The sequence below is a fragment of the Zootoca vivipara genome, chromosome 2, assembly GCF_965207765.1.
Source record: "Zootoca vivipara chromosome 2, rZooViv2.hap1.1, whole genome shotgun sequence".
NCBI classification, from domain to species: Eukaryota; Metazoa; Chordata; class Lepidosauria; order Squamata; family Lacertidae; genus Zootoca; species Zootoca vivipara.
Window position 1 is genome coordinate 8,324,788 of NC_142584.1, and position 14,630 is coordinate 8,339,417.

General features: G+C 51.1%; 1 protein-coding gene and 1 pseudogene across 1 annotated transcript in view; both read right to left on the minus strand.

Annotated features, from left to right (window-relative positions):
• The window catches only part of MARCHF9 (membrane associated ring-CH-type finger 9), a 47,127-nt gene extending 33,041 nt beyond the window's left edge, over positions 1 to 14,086 (minus strand). The window contains exon 1 of the mRNA XM_035107934.3: positions 12,291 to 14,086. Coding sequence (XP_034963825.1) covers positions 12,291 to 12,680 — 390 coding nt within the window. The 5' untranslated portion in view covers positions 12,681 to 14,086. The remainder of the gene's footprint in view (positions 1 to 12,290) is intronic.
• LOC148686716 (uncharacterized) lies at positions 13,620 to 14,296 on the minus strand (annotated as a pseudogene).
• Between the last annotated feature and the right edge of the window lie 334 nt (positions 14,297 to 14,630).

The following is a 14,630-nucleotide window of genomic DNA, read 5'->3' on the forward strand; positions in this document are numbered from 1 at the left end:
AACATCTCTCCAATGAAAACAGGGAAGTCCCATTCCACAAAGACAATTTTACTATTTATACCCTACCTGTCTTACTGAGTTGTCCCAGCCACTCGGGGCAGCTTCCAACATAATAAACATAATAAAAAAACATTGAAAAACTTCCCTATACAGGATTGCCTTCAGACGGCTTGGGGACCAAATAACGCCATACCCTCCAACATTTCTCCAATGGAAATAAGGACATCCTAAGGAAAAGTGGGACATTCCAGGATCAAATCAGAAACCGGGATGGCTTCTCTAAATCAGGGGCGTCCCTGGAAAATAGGGACACTTGGAGGGTCTGGAATTACCAGCCACCAAACTACTGTAAAAGGAAATAGAACAGAAGATCCGGATTTAAGCTGCCAGAGTGTCACTTGACTACTTGGCCTAAAATCCAAATATTCCACTGGCTTGTGGATTAACTGGGATTCAACCCTCCCTGGGAATGGGATTTCATTTTCCCAACTTCTGCCCCTCTGCAACCACTTACCGGTATTTCTACGCCACCATCTGCCTACAGAAATTCACTTCCTGGCTGAAAGAGCCACCTCTCACCCCAAGATGGCTAGGGACATGGGAAGCTGCCATCCCATTCAGTACTGTCTATGCTGATCGGCTAATTCTTCCCTGGGTCCAGGGATGCTTGGACCCAGAACCTTGTACACTGAGCTACAGCCTTTCCCCAAATATACAAATACCAAATACACCAAAACAGAATTTGAGCTAATCATTTGCAGGCATTAGTGATGTAATTAATATACAGGAAGAGGAAGAGGAGGAGGAAGAAGAATTAACATTGCAAATCTTCTCAGTATTTACCCTGAAACTCTGGGGTACTCAGGTTCACAATGAAACTATGGAAATAGTAGCACTGGTCCATTGATCCTTTTGAAAGCCCTTCTTGGGCTTGAATGCAGGAGAAAGATTTTGTATTTATTGTTGCACAATGTTTTATTGAATTTTTTTAAAAAATATATATTGTGAGCCACTTCCTGATGAAAGGAATGTGGGACATGAATTATTAAGAATAAAAATAAAATTTAATAAATTCAACTCCAGGTTGGGCAAAAGCCTTTGGAGTGGCAGTGGGACATTAATATGTATTCATTTCATCATTATTAATATTCCCTCAATTAACACTTGCCTCCAGGCATCCCCTAACTCAGTTGCTCAGCACCGCCAGCTTCCAGGAATCCAGAACAAGTTCAGTCAGGACTGCTCCGGGAGGAAAAGGTGAATGCATAGGTCTTCCACATAAGCAATGAAATTGTGGGCTCTGGCAATGCAAAGCAGGAAGTGACATCAGAACGATGGGACAGAGTGTCAGGAGTATGGGCAGGAGTCAGGCTCTGGGGCCTGTAGTGCTTTGCAGGACTGGGGCCTGTCTCAGCTTGTGCTGGAGAAGCAAGGAGTGGCCACTCAGGTGAGGCCTCAGCTTGTGCTGGAGAGGTAAGGAGTGGCCACTCAGGTGAGGCCACTTGATACCTCACTGCACCTGGTGGCAGGAGCTGGGAAGGATAAAAGCTCAGCTTTCCCTTCAGCTCTTTGCCACAGCAACGCTATCCGTGCCTGGTTGCCTCTGGCCTCTTGCTCCTTGGACCCTTGCCTTGCCGACGCCTTGTTCCTTGGAACCCCGCCTTGCCAGTGCCTTGATCCTCGACCCTTGGACCTTTACCTTGCCAACGCCTTGATCCTCGACCCTTGGCCTTTGCCTTGCCGACGCCTTGCTCCTTGACTCCCAGACCTTCGCCTCTGCCTTGCTCCTTGACCCTGCGACTGCCTGCTGCTGGACCCTCAGCCCTGCACCTGCTCCTGCTTCTACACCACAATCTTGCCTCTGGTGCTGACGTCCTCAGCCAGGGCTTCAACCGCCCACCGACCGGACCGTGACACAGAGAGCGCCTTAAAACCCTCGTCCTGATTCTTCAAGGGCTAATCTTTCATCCAGGCTTCACCAGCAAGGCAGCCTCCACATGCTGTTGGACTCCAACTTCCATCATCCGCCAGCCAGCACAGCTATGCAGGTTGGGGCAGATGGGGAGTTGGAGTCCAACAACACATGGCGAATACCAGACTGGCAGAGACGGCTTTGGCCTTCCCTTCAGCCCTGAAGCTCCCCCCTGGCCATTCTCCCTCCACAATTTCTTCTCTCTCTGGTTGCCCTGTCTCATCTTTCCCATCTTTGCCTGACCCACACCCTTTTCCGAGCACAATTCAAAGTGTTGGTGCTGACCTTTAAAGCCCTAAATGGCCTCGGTCCAGTATACCTGAAGGAGCGTCTCCACCTCCATCATTCTGCCCGGACACTGAGGTCCAGCGCCGAGGGCCTTCTGGCGGTTCCCTCGTTGCGAGAAGCCAAGTTGCAGGGAACTAGGCAGAGGGCCTTCTCGGTGGTGGCGCCTGCCCTGTGGAACGCCCTCCCAACAGATGTCAAAGAGGAAAACAACTACCAGACTTTTAGAAGACATCTGAAGGCAGCCCTGTTCGGGGAGGCTTTTAATGTTTAATAGATTATTGTGTTTTATCTTTCAGTTGGAAGCCGCCCAGAGTGGCTGGGGAAACCCAGCCAGATGGGCGGGATATAAATTATAAATTATTATTATTATTATTATTATTATTATTATTATTATTATTATTATTATTCCAGCTCTCCTTTATCAGCAGCCTACCATTCCGCAGCTACTAGAGGAGAACACAGATGGGTGGCAGAGCACATCCTTTGCATGCAGGAAAGTTCCTGGCTCAATTCCCGGCATCTCCAGGCAGGGCTAGAAAAGACTCTCCTGCCCCCAAACCCTTGCCAAGCAGTGCGGACAATACTGAGCTGGATGGATCAGTGATTAGATTATGTAACAGTTTCTAATACTGCTCTACTCCACTGGACGCATCCCAGAAACACGGGTGCTGCTTACGTGGCACTCTGCACATGCCCAAAGGCATGGCCTCCTTTTTCCGAGGTGGAACCCAGGCAGCGAGAATGTACACTGATTCCAATTTAGCCTTGCCTGCTGATTGGCTAGCTAAGCCTCCCACAGGGACAGCTCTGCGTGGGATGGAAAACGTTTTGCCCGCTGCCCGGAAGCCAGGATGGTAAGTCAAGCCTACAATTAAAGTGACATTTCAGTGTGCATTGTGCCTCACCAATGACTCATTCCTCCGCTGGACGCCACTCCCTGCAAAGTTTCTGGGGACTGTAGCCTATGGAAGCCGGTGAAGGGAGGAAAAGGCCTCCCTTTGGCCGTGCAGCTGCTCTGCACATCGCAGGCTGGGCCAAAATGCCTGGATCCAAGTCCTACCCTCCACCACCAAGCCTCGACAGCAGAAAAAAGTCATTTGAATAGCCTGCATGAAATAATATTAATTTAAAAAAATCCAAAGCAATTGCGAGGATGGAATGAAGGGTGCACACTTGTGTGTGTTAGATAACGTAAAAATTAAAACACTGCATTTCAACAGTGTTTGAAAAGGTGAGGAAAGCATAGCATCATGTGAGCTTTTACATTTTTTATTTATTTGTTGTAAAATGAATCCCCTAGGCGTTGTATGCAGACCACAAAAAAGCAGAATCAAAATGTAACCATAAAGCCATACTTCCATAAAGGTAAAAGGACCCCTGACCATTAGGTCCAGTCGTGACCGACTCTGGGATTGCGGCACTCATCTCGCGTTATTGGCCGAGGAAGCCGGCGTACAGCTTCCAGGTCATGTGGCCAGCATGACTAAGCCGCTTCTGGCGAACCAGAGCAGCACACGGAAATGCCGTTTACCTTCCCACTGTAGCGGTACCTATTTATCTACTTGCACGTTGACATGCTTTCGGACTGCTAGGTTGACAAGAGTTGGGACCGAGCAACGGGAGCTCACCCCGCCGCAGGGATTCGAACCGCCGACCTTCTGATCGGCAAGCCCTAGGCTCTGTGGTTTAACCCACAGCGCCACCCGCGTCCCTAAACTTCCATAAAGACACAATAAACTTGAGAAGCACCCATATTTTTTTTTAAAAAACCCAGCAGCAGCAGCAACAACACAACATATGATGCACAGCACAAAACTAAAAATACACCAACACCACCAACCATACCAAAGGCACTTAAAGGCAGATCGTAAAAGGCCTGGGATAACAACAGACAAGTCTTAACTCAGGCATCCCCAAACTTTGGCCCTCCAGATGTTTTGGACTACAATTCCCATCTTCCCCAACCACTGGTCCTGTTAGCTAGGGATCATGGGAGTTGTAGGCCAAAACATCTGGAGGGCCGCAGTTTGGTGATGCCTGTCTTAACTTGATGCTGCAAAGATAGCAACGCAGGTGCCAGGAAAGTTTCCATAGGGAGAGCATTCCAAAACTGGGATCCCATCTATTAAAGAGGCCCTGGGTTATCAGCATAGTAAAAGGTAAAGGGAACCCTGACTATTAGGTCCAGTCGCGGATGACTCTGGGGTTGCGGCGCTCATCTCGCGTTATTGGCCGAGGGAGCTGGCATACGGCTTCCGGGTCATGTGGCCAGCATGACTAAGCCACTTCTGGCGAACCAGAGCAGCGCACGGAAACACCGTTTACCTATTTATCTACTTGCACTTTGGTGTGCTTTCGAACTGCTGGGACCGAGCTGGGACCGAGCAACGGGAGCTCAACCCGTCACGGGGATTCAAACCGCTGACCTTCTGATCGGCAAGCCCTAGGCTCTGTGGTTTAGACCAGTGGTCTTCAACCCCCGGGCCACGGACCGGTAGCGGTCCGTGGATCAATTGGTACCGGGCCGCCTAAGGATCATTAAATACAATTAAATTAAAATTATTAAATTAAAACAATCTAAATAAAATATAAACAATAAATGCCCCCCCCCCTCAGCGGGCCACAGTAAAATTATCAAACGTTGACTGGTCCGTGGTGATAAAAAGATTGGGGAGCACTGGTTTAGACCACAGCGCCACCCGCGCTCCTATCAGCATAGTAGGTTACGGTACTTCTATTTCAGCCTTCAGTCTTCAGTGGAAGCACCTTAATTTTCTTATCAATAACTCGTGCATCACAGTAAAGCAACAGGTCGTGATTTAAGCCAGCAACCTGGCCAACTTTGCTCCTTCCCTCTAGTGCACGGAGGAAACAAACCACAGTCCTTGACTAAGTGTCCTGCCCAAACTAGTGCTTGTGGTTTGTTTCACCGCAACAAGCCCCAGCTACAGATAATGGTTTGCTTGTCATGTGACAGTGAATTCCATACACTAATTACCACTGTATCTAGAAGTATCCGTAGGCATTAAGTTGCTCGGTGTCTAATTGGCTCTGCAAAATGGCAGCAGTAGAAAGCTTGCTGGCCCCTCCCACCTAACTGCTTGGCACACTGAAGATTCAATTCTGGCACCCAAACATCCAAAACATTGTTTCAACCCATCCCTACTTCCAAAAAGCAGAGCCCATGAGTCCTGAAACTTGGCTTTTTGTTGCATTCCAGAGAGACATTTCTCTTCTACAGGCACCACAGAAGAAAACATCAGACACTAAATCCAGACTTCTAAGGCCCAGCTGGCATCTCTGGTTATATGTGAGGCTGATGAATTAGGAGGAAAATGACAGACAACTCTATGTTGGTAATGGGTAGCCCAGGTGTGGGAAATTTATGTCCCTCCAGATGTTGCTGAACTACAACACCCATCATTCCCAGCAAGCATGATCAACGATCAACAACCACAGGTTCCCAGCAACAAGGATGTGGTCTTGGTCTACATACCTATATGTTTCCTAGACCTTTCTGCAGAAGTGCAGAATACAAGTGCAATAAATAAACAAACAAACAAATAAATAAATGGATCCAGTGATGTTCCTTTTTGCCATCATGGTTTGCAGCGATTCATGGTTCTGATTTCTAGCCTAAACCCATAATCCAGTCAGGCATGCTTAGAGGGCCGGATTTATGATCTAAATCTATTTGCTATCCGTTTTGGGGTCTGTTATATCTTGTACTCACAGCTTTCTTGCCCCTTTTGATCTATCTGTAGAAAATGCTCTTATGCATCCTCTCTCAGACACAACATATTCACATTTAATCTTTCCTCGTGAGGGAAATTGCTCGTTCCTCTAATCATTGTCGCTCTTCTCCGGAACTCTTCCAACTCAAAGTGAAGAAAACAACACTTCCCAATGTCAGGCTGGGAGACATGGGTTCAAATCATTCAGGGCTTAACTAATGTGGGATAACGTCAAATAGCTCAGAGCTGCTCAGTCGGTAGAGTATGAGACTCTTAATTGCAGTGTCGTGGGTCTGAGCCCCACTTTGGACAAAAGATTCCTGCATTGCAGGGAGCTGACCTAGATGACCCTTCTGTTCCCTTCCAACTCTATGATTCAATTATTCTAAGGTGGCAGACATTGGATCTTACAACCGGATAGGCACAGTGGAAACCACTATCACTAAGGCCTGTCTGACCCAGAACATTTTATAGTCCTTTCAGGTGAGAGAACCAATGGCAAGTGAGAGTAGGCAGGTCACACCATGGCACAGAACTATTTCATTATCCAGAGTGAGAGTGGCTTGCTATGTGGGGTAGTTGTGCAAAACCCAGAAGACACCCAATCCTAGCCTTAGGGCAGGAATGGAGAGCCTGTGGACTCGAGATCTTATTGGACTCCAGAACCTATCAGCCCCAGGAGCAGTTGCTAAACTGCCCCAATTCATTCATAATATTCCTAAATAATCAGATGTTATACAAAACTTAGGGATGCGGGTGGCACTGTGGTCCAAATCACTGAGTCTAGGGCTTGCCAATCAGAAGGTTGGCAGTTCGAATCCCCGCGACAGGGTGAGCTCCCGTTGCTCAGTCCCTGCTCCTGCCCACCTAGCAGTTCGAAAGCACGTCAAAATGCAAGTAGATAAATAGGTACCACTCGGGCAGGAAGGTAAATGGTGTTTCCGTGCGCTGCTCTGATTTCACCAGAAGCGGCTTAGTCATGCTGGCCACATGACCCGGAAAAACTGCGGATAAATGCCTCCCTCGGCCAGTAAAGCGAGATGAGTGCCGCAACCCCAGAATCGTTCGCGACTGGACTTAACTGTCAGGGGTCCTTTACCTTTTATACAAAACTTAAGCACTTGCTTTGCAGGTCAGCCCAGCTAGCTAAGGTCCCGGCATTCCCAGGCTGTGTCCTCTGAACTTTGTAGCAAGGAATATTCATTTGTTCATTCATAAGCATCAGGTTCCAATTTATTTTTCCACAATCCTGCCACATGCTGCTCAGAATACATACTCTCCTTCTGGCCCTCCCATGAAGCCAGCAACACTTTCCCATTTCAGGCGGCTGTCCTGAGCCAATCACACTCAATTCGATAGTTCAGGGCCGGCCTTTCAACCTTTAATTTATCCTCATTGTTAAGCGGAGTGCTTTTTCATACATTATGCAGAGGAAAACCTAGGTCGGTCACCGAGTGTGCACTCAACAGGGAGCATGCAGCCCATCGCAGGTCCGACTAGCATGCCACCACAATATACATGTTTGCAAAACACCTGCTTGTTGCAGCTGCATTCATACGTACACAAACATACATCTAAACAATGCTATATGTCATGGGTGGGCAAACTAAGGCCCGGGGGCCGGATCCGGCCCAATCGCGTTCTAACTCCGGCCCGCAAATCAGCGTGTTTTTACATGAGTAGAATGCATCCTTCTATTTATAATGCATCTCTGGGTTATTTGTGGGGCCTGCCTGGTGTTTTTACGTGAGTAGAATGTGTGCTTTTATTTAAAATGCATCTCTGGGTTATTTGTGGGGCATAGGAATTCGCCCTTTTTTTCTTTACTTCTGAATTATAATCCGGCTCCCCACAAGGTCTGAGGGACAGTGGACCAGCCCCCTGCTGAAAAGGTTTTCTGACCCCTGCAGTATGTGAAGCGGCCCCAGTAGGCACCACCCTAAGGCATGGAGGGGCAGACTGAATGCCATTAAGGGCCAAACTAGCTCTCACATGGGTTAGCCCTGGCATGGATGATGCTTGTAAAATAAAGAGCTGGTGCAAGGCTTGTGCGGAGGAGACAAGCCAAACTGGAGGATCTCACACCTGCTTTTTCACAATGGGATGAAAGCCTCCAATAGTAACAAATGTCAAGTCCTAAGCCTGTTATGCTATGCATGCTTACTGGGGTGGGAACCGAACTGGATACAGTGGGGCTTACTAAAGAGTAAAAAGAGACACGGAATTAGGCTGCAAGGGAGGCAGAGCAGATGCTAGTATGGCACGTGCCAACAGGGAAGTTCTCCTGCACAAGCTCCAGTGAAACAAAGGGGGCTGCACAAGGGTGCTAACTGGGTTCTACCTCAAGTTAATTATCGGAGGGCGGGGTGCCACTTGGTCCTTGTCTACAGTCACCAAAATGTCTTCAGCTGACCGTGTATTATTTCATTACTTTGAAAGGGCTGAGACTTGGCACTACTAACAGGTCCCAGGGGCTAAATGCCAGCGAATCCTGGCTCAAATTAAGCCGCAGAGACACCATCCAGGTCATGGCAGGCCAAGAGCAAAAGAAAGCAGAACTCACATCATTTACAATAAGTGCACATTCATGCTAATAAATGGCCACATGGAGGGGTGATTATATAGATACAGAACAAAAGCCAATTGACTGTATATGTACATATACCCACAGAAAATCTCCACATCTAGACTCTTCTTCCACCCCCAAATCAGGCCCGTTTTTACAAATGTACTACATATATATTTAGAAATATGAATTCAACTACACACACACACGGAGCTACCAGTGCAGGAAGTTAGCACAGATAAACACAGGAACTTCTTCACAAGCACATACACAGATGTGGAAATCTTCAAGTATTTCCCAAATCTGAATGTACAGACAAAGGGAAATGTATAATTATTATTCCCGCCCTTCAAATTAGAACAGACATGTGTATAGCCACAGAAACATAAAGCCAACCATACCAGAGACACACACACCAGCACTGCCACCTGGGTTTCCATAGTTCATAATCATTCAGTATAATGATGGATGCAAACAAAGTGCCCATCCTTTGCACAACAGACTCCTTTCCTCAAAGGTATGCAAGGTGGGGGATCTGAAAATGGATTTTCTGCATGGGCTACCAACACTCCCAACTTCTCCCGGTATCTTCATCTCAGCTGAGAATTATAAACAACCCATCCACGGAAGGTTCGGCTGCCTCTCTCCAGCTCACACCACCAAACTCTTCGCCTACGGGGCTTCATCTTCCTCTCTTGTACACACACACACACACACACACACACACACCACTTAACACAGATGAGAAACTCCTTGACACACTTCAACTGTCCTATTTTTAAGGAGGCAATACTAAGTGGACGAGCACAAGCTTTGCTGCAGGTCATCTCCACTGAAAATGATCAGGTACCTGAGATCCTGGGCAGCCACTGCCAGTCCAAGGCGAAAAGCACTGGGTGAAAAGATCAAACAGCCTCATCTAGTCTTATATGCACATAAATCAACTCTTTCAAAGTGATTCCGAGCTATAATAGCAATCACAAGCATGGAAACAAGAGTGCTGGTCATTCCAGGTTAACTTTTAAAAAGTGCAAATTTATTGGGCTCCACAACCTTTTTAAACCATTCCTAAAAGTGACCGACTCCCCCCCAGCATAACCTTCAATGTTGCCATTGGTATGGTGTTTTCCTCGAGGGCCCTTCACAAACATGACACTTCTCCCAACATGACTGTTCTCACTTTACTGTGCGCAAAGTTGCTCTCCTCTGCCCCCCCCCCCAGGTGAAAAGACTTTCACCTGCAAGCTCTGGCCTCAAGAGCTTGACACAATATGCTAGGCATCCCCAAACTGGTCCTGTTAGCTAGGGATCATGGGAGTTGTAGTCCAAAACATCTGGAGGGGCGCAGTTTGGGGATGCCTGCAATATGCCAACTCTCCAGACAAAACTTCTCCAAGTGCAGCAGTGCAAGCACATTCTGAACACACCCTTCCTTGTCCTAGAGACAACCCGCATGTGGGAATTGTCAATATTAAATACTGTGGCTGCCTGATCTCTGAGAACATGATTAATTACAGGTTCTACCACACACACACACACACACACACACACACACACACACAAAATTAATCTTCACTCCAGTTTCTGTCTGTATTTAAATGAGTTCCCATGAGGGAAGGATGAAGCAGCCCAGAATATGGATAGGGGCCCTGCCTCTCACATCTTCCAGCATCCCCAAGGATTTCAAAGGTAAACAATGGCCACCTTTCTTTTATCCTCCCAAAAATGCTACAAGCTGTGTCAACTTCGTACATTCTAGCTCCTCTTAACTAGGGCATTGAGACCCTTAGGAAGATGCTCCCATTGTCTATAGTACGGCGGGGGGGGGGGGGGGAGGAAGACACAGAGACGCGCGCACACACAATCAGTCCCCCTTTGCAAACTGGTGCTCTCCTCCGTGTGCATTTCAAAAGCTTCAACCCAGGCCGCTGGTGTGACCATTCCTGAAATGTCTGAAAGAGCCTGCTTATTGCAGGAAAACACCTCTTTGCTGCAAGAGGTGGCAACAGAGATCAATAGGAGGCATGTCTCCGAGCCAACCAGACGATTCCTGGAGGTGTGGTCTTCTTCCCAGGTTCAGCTTTGAAACACCCCTGCCGCTTGCTGTCTGCCGGAATTCCAAAATTCTCCATCATATACTATTCCAGCAGCTAATTACAGTCTTCTTGTCTTCTTGAAACAGCTCTTCCCCCAACCCTAGCCGCCCCTCCGCCTTTGCACTATTCAAAGAAGAAGCCTCCTTCTTTGTCTTACAGCATAGAAAACCATCTCTCTGCACTCCTTAAGGCAGCTGTTTTGGGGGAGGAGAAATTCCTGGAGATAAGAAAACAGGGCGCATTCAAACGTCCATGCAAGTAAAAGGGATTCGTGTTTGCGATCCTCTGCAGGTTTACTCCAAATCTCACTATGTATGCTCAGTGGGGATTACTCATTGTTAAGTGTGCTAAGGATGGCAGCTTCAAGCTCTGGTCCTCCCTGCTTAGAGAAATGCAACCTTTCCAAGCATCCCAAACACCACACACCTTTTGGTCCATGCAAGGAGGGGCCTTGTTTATAGTTTCAAAGTACTCTCCAGTCCCCAAATGCCAATGCAACCCATATCTACAGGTGACACCCTCCCATAGATTGCTAGCTATGTATATGACCATGAGGACAGGCAGGCGATCATGTCTCAACTCAAGCTAGCCCAGGTTCCACACCCTCTACATCAGGTGTGGGTCCCTAGCTGTTGTTGGGACTACAATTCTCATCATCCTTGACCACTGGTCCTGCTAGCTGGGGATGATGGGTGTTGTAGTCCAACAACAGCTAGAGATAGCAGTTTGGGAAACCCTGCTCTAAATATATGCCGTTTCCCCATATACCCAGTTCCCAAGAACCAGTCACCTGGGCATACAAGAAGTGAAGGGAAGCTGTGGTCCTCCAGATGTTGTTGCACTACAACTCCAATAATCTGGGGCTGATGGGAGCTGGAGTCCATCAACATCTGGTCCCCCTTCCTGGTGTACAACACTTCCTAAAAGGGTGTAATAATGCCACCAACTTGGCCAACGTTACTGTAGCATCATTAAGTCTCTCCTACATGCACCCCACAGCACACACCCCAGTCTGTGCTCCTCTATATCAAATCACCTGGCATCCTGGAAGCTAAGTCACAAGTTGATGGTCTGGCCCACCCACGCACTGGCCAAGATGCTACTATCCTCCTCCCTTGGGTCAGTGTCTCTCATACCCAGAGCATCTGCAGCCTTGACAGCCCCTTCATAAGTGAAGATCCTGGTCCACACTTTGGGAACTTTGTTGATGTGGTGACAACCAACACCCTTGGCCAACTTGGCCTTGTATAATAAGTGTGTGTGTGTTTCATTTGAGCCCACATCACCTGAAACCATGCCCCTGTTTTTAAAGGCCAAGAAGGCAATACAGGCCGCACCTGAGGTGGGGAACCTGTGGCCTCTCCGATGCTGTTGGACTCAAGGGATGATGGAAGTCCAGCAAAATCTGGCAGGCCACAGGCTCCCGGTCCCTGGCCTATACCTGGGTTTGCTCACTCTCCTCCCTGGTACCCAGATCCCCTGGCATCCCACCACCAGGTTGGCACCTGGGCACCCCCCACCACTAGGCCACGGTGCCAGGGGCAGGGGGATCTTCCCCATTTCCAGCTGCACCCCACACTTAGCCCGCTGCAAAACCAGCAGCCCCAGCCGCCACGCACTTCTGTCCCACTGACCTGCTCTGGTCCCTGGAAGCAAATCCGGCACTGCGGGGTCCTCATGCCACTATCCAAGCTGCTGCTAAGCGACACCGAGTCCAAAGCTCCCCCCGCCCCGCCCGCCGCGGGCTGCTGCCCGGGCTGTTGCCCGGGGGGTTGGGGTCGGGGGTCCTTCTCCTCCAGGGCCAGGCTCCGCGGCCGGGTCTCGGCGCCTCCGCCGCCGTAGTATTCGGCCTCATCGTCCTGCCGGGCCGAGCAGTCGGCGAAGGGGGGCCATCCGCAGCCGCTGCCGCCCAGCGCCCCGCGGCTTCCCTCGGCTCCCGGCTCGGGCTCCGGGCGGCCCCGCCGCATCAACACCAGCAGCTTCAGCTCGTTGAAGAACATGCGGATCCGGTACTTGAACATCATTTACCTCCCCCGGTGGCGGCGGCAGCAGCAACGACGACGGCAGCGTTTAGCTTTCTTGGGGGGGAGGCAGGAGGGGGGCGGGGGAACGAAAAGGGTAAGGGGCCAAGGGCGCTTAGCTGTGCCCCTGCCCCGCATTGGGGGCCGGGGAGGAAGCGGAGGAGAGGAGCGGCAATGGGGAGCACCGGGGGCCGCAGAGGGGAGAGCGGGGGGCCAGCCTCGGGACACACATCTCGGGCACAAAAGGCGCCGGCGATGGGAGAAAGGAAGGCGGCGTGTTTACAGGTGTGTGCAGGGTACCCGGGGTGATGGGGCGCGGGGAAGGAACGAAGGGGAACAGCCGGTGTTAAAGGGAATGAAGGCCTTCCGGAGGGGTGATGGCGAGGGGGTTAATCCTGGGACGGGGGAGTCTATTGCTAGGGGTCTGGGTGTGCGCGGGGGGTGGGGTAAGGGCAGGGGGTGAGGAGGGGGTACGACGGGTGGGCCTGGCCGAGGCGCAGGGGCGAACGTGGAGGCGCAAAGTGGTGGGCGATAGGCGCGCTCCGCTCCCTCCCGGGGTGGATCTGCCTCCCCTAGGACGCGGCGCGTTGCCTAGGTCCCTCTCGGACCCCTCTCGGACAGCCCGCGTCCGGATTCCCTGGGGCCATGGCTGGCAGCGCGAGAGAAAAGCTTTCCCGGCGTCCGGGGCCTGTGATCGGCTCCGCAGAGGAGCGCGGAACGGGGGCCGGGTGGGTGGAGGCGACCGAGGCTCCAGCGGCCAGCGCGCCACGAACGGTCCTTCTCCTCTCCGCTCTTCCGCTGCTGCCGGGCGCGGACGAGGCGACTCTTACTCTCCGGGACGTGGAGCACGCCTAGCCGCCGCCGCCAGGCCCTTGTCCGCCTCCTCCCTTCGGGGGGCTGGCTGGGCAGCTGCAATCGCAGGCGGCTCTTTTGTCTGCAGAGCTACGGGCATGTCCGCTCCCTCCTGCAGCCGCAGCCACGCCAGCGGGCCTGGAGAAGCCGCATCCCGGCTCCGCTCGAGCCGATCTCGCGCAGGAAGGCAGGCGGGCAGGCGGGCGTTCGGCCCCAAGCTCCGCTCGCCTGGATCGCGTGTCGGTGTCGGCGTCGGCGCGCGCGGCTCCGGTTCTGCGGCGGCCCCTGGTGAAGCCGCGGCTCTTTATACGGCCGCCCCCCGGCATGCAACAGGGCTTCGTCCCCGGGCGCCCCCCACCGCGCGGGGTTGCCAGCGGCCCCTACGCAGCCTCCTGCAGCCGCCCCCGAGGTCCGGGGGCTGGGGCGCGCGGCAGCCTGGATGGCAAGGGTGGCGGCAGCGGCGGCGGCGGCTTAAGGCTGGGGAATATGGCTTCTCCTTCCGGTACAGCATGTTAAATAAAACATTTCGGGAGGAGAGCGAGCGAGAGCGCGGAGCGGGTGGCTGGATGGATGGATGTCTGCGCGGGGAGGGGACTCCGGGGCTCAGAGGCGGGCCGGCGGCGGCGGCCCCAAACCGAGGGGCTGGTGCGTAACCGCTGCGCCACCGACCTCGACCACGTGGAGGGGGGAGAAAAAAAGAGTCCCCGGGAAATGTGAAAAGTGCCCGGGCAGACATCCTCCTCCCCTTTCCCCCCATCCAGACACATCTGAGAGATTCCTAGATAGAGGCATGGGAGGGGTTTCGGGGTGGGGGAGAGAAAGAAGCCATTTTATTTTATGTTACATTTTTATTTTATTTTAATTTTTTTAAGTATACCGGCTTGCTATATCCATCTGGCTGATAAAATCACGTCTCGAAATTCGACCGTTTGGAGAGATGGTTAGAATCCGCGGGAAAATCGCACTAGAAACCAGCAACATACCTTTCCCTTCCCCAGGAGGAAGGAGACTCGCAGTATTTGCGCCCTGACCCAGTTTGCACCTTGGCCAATTCTGTGTGTAGGATTCCAGTTCTACTGAACTATCGGAATAGGAATTTGC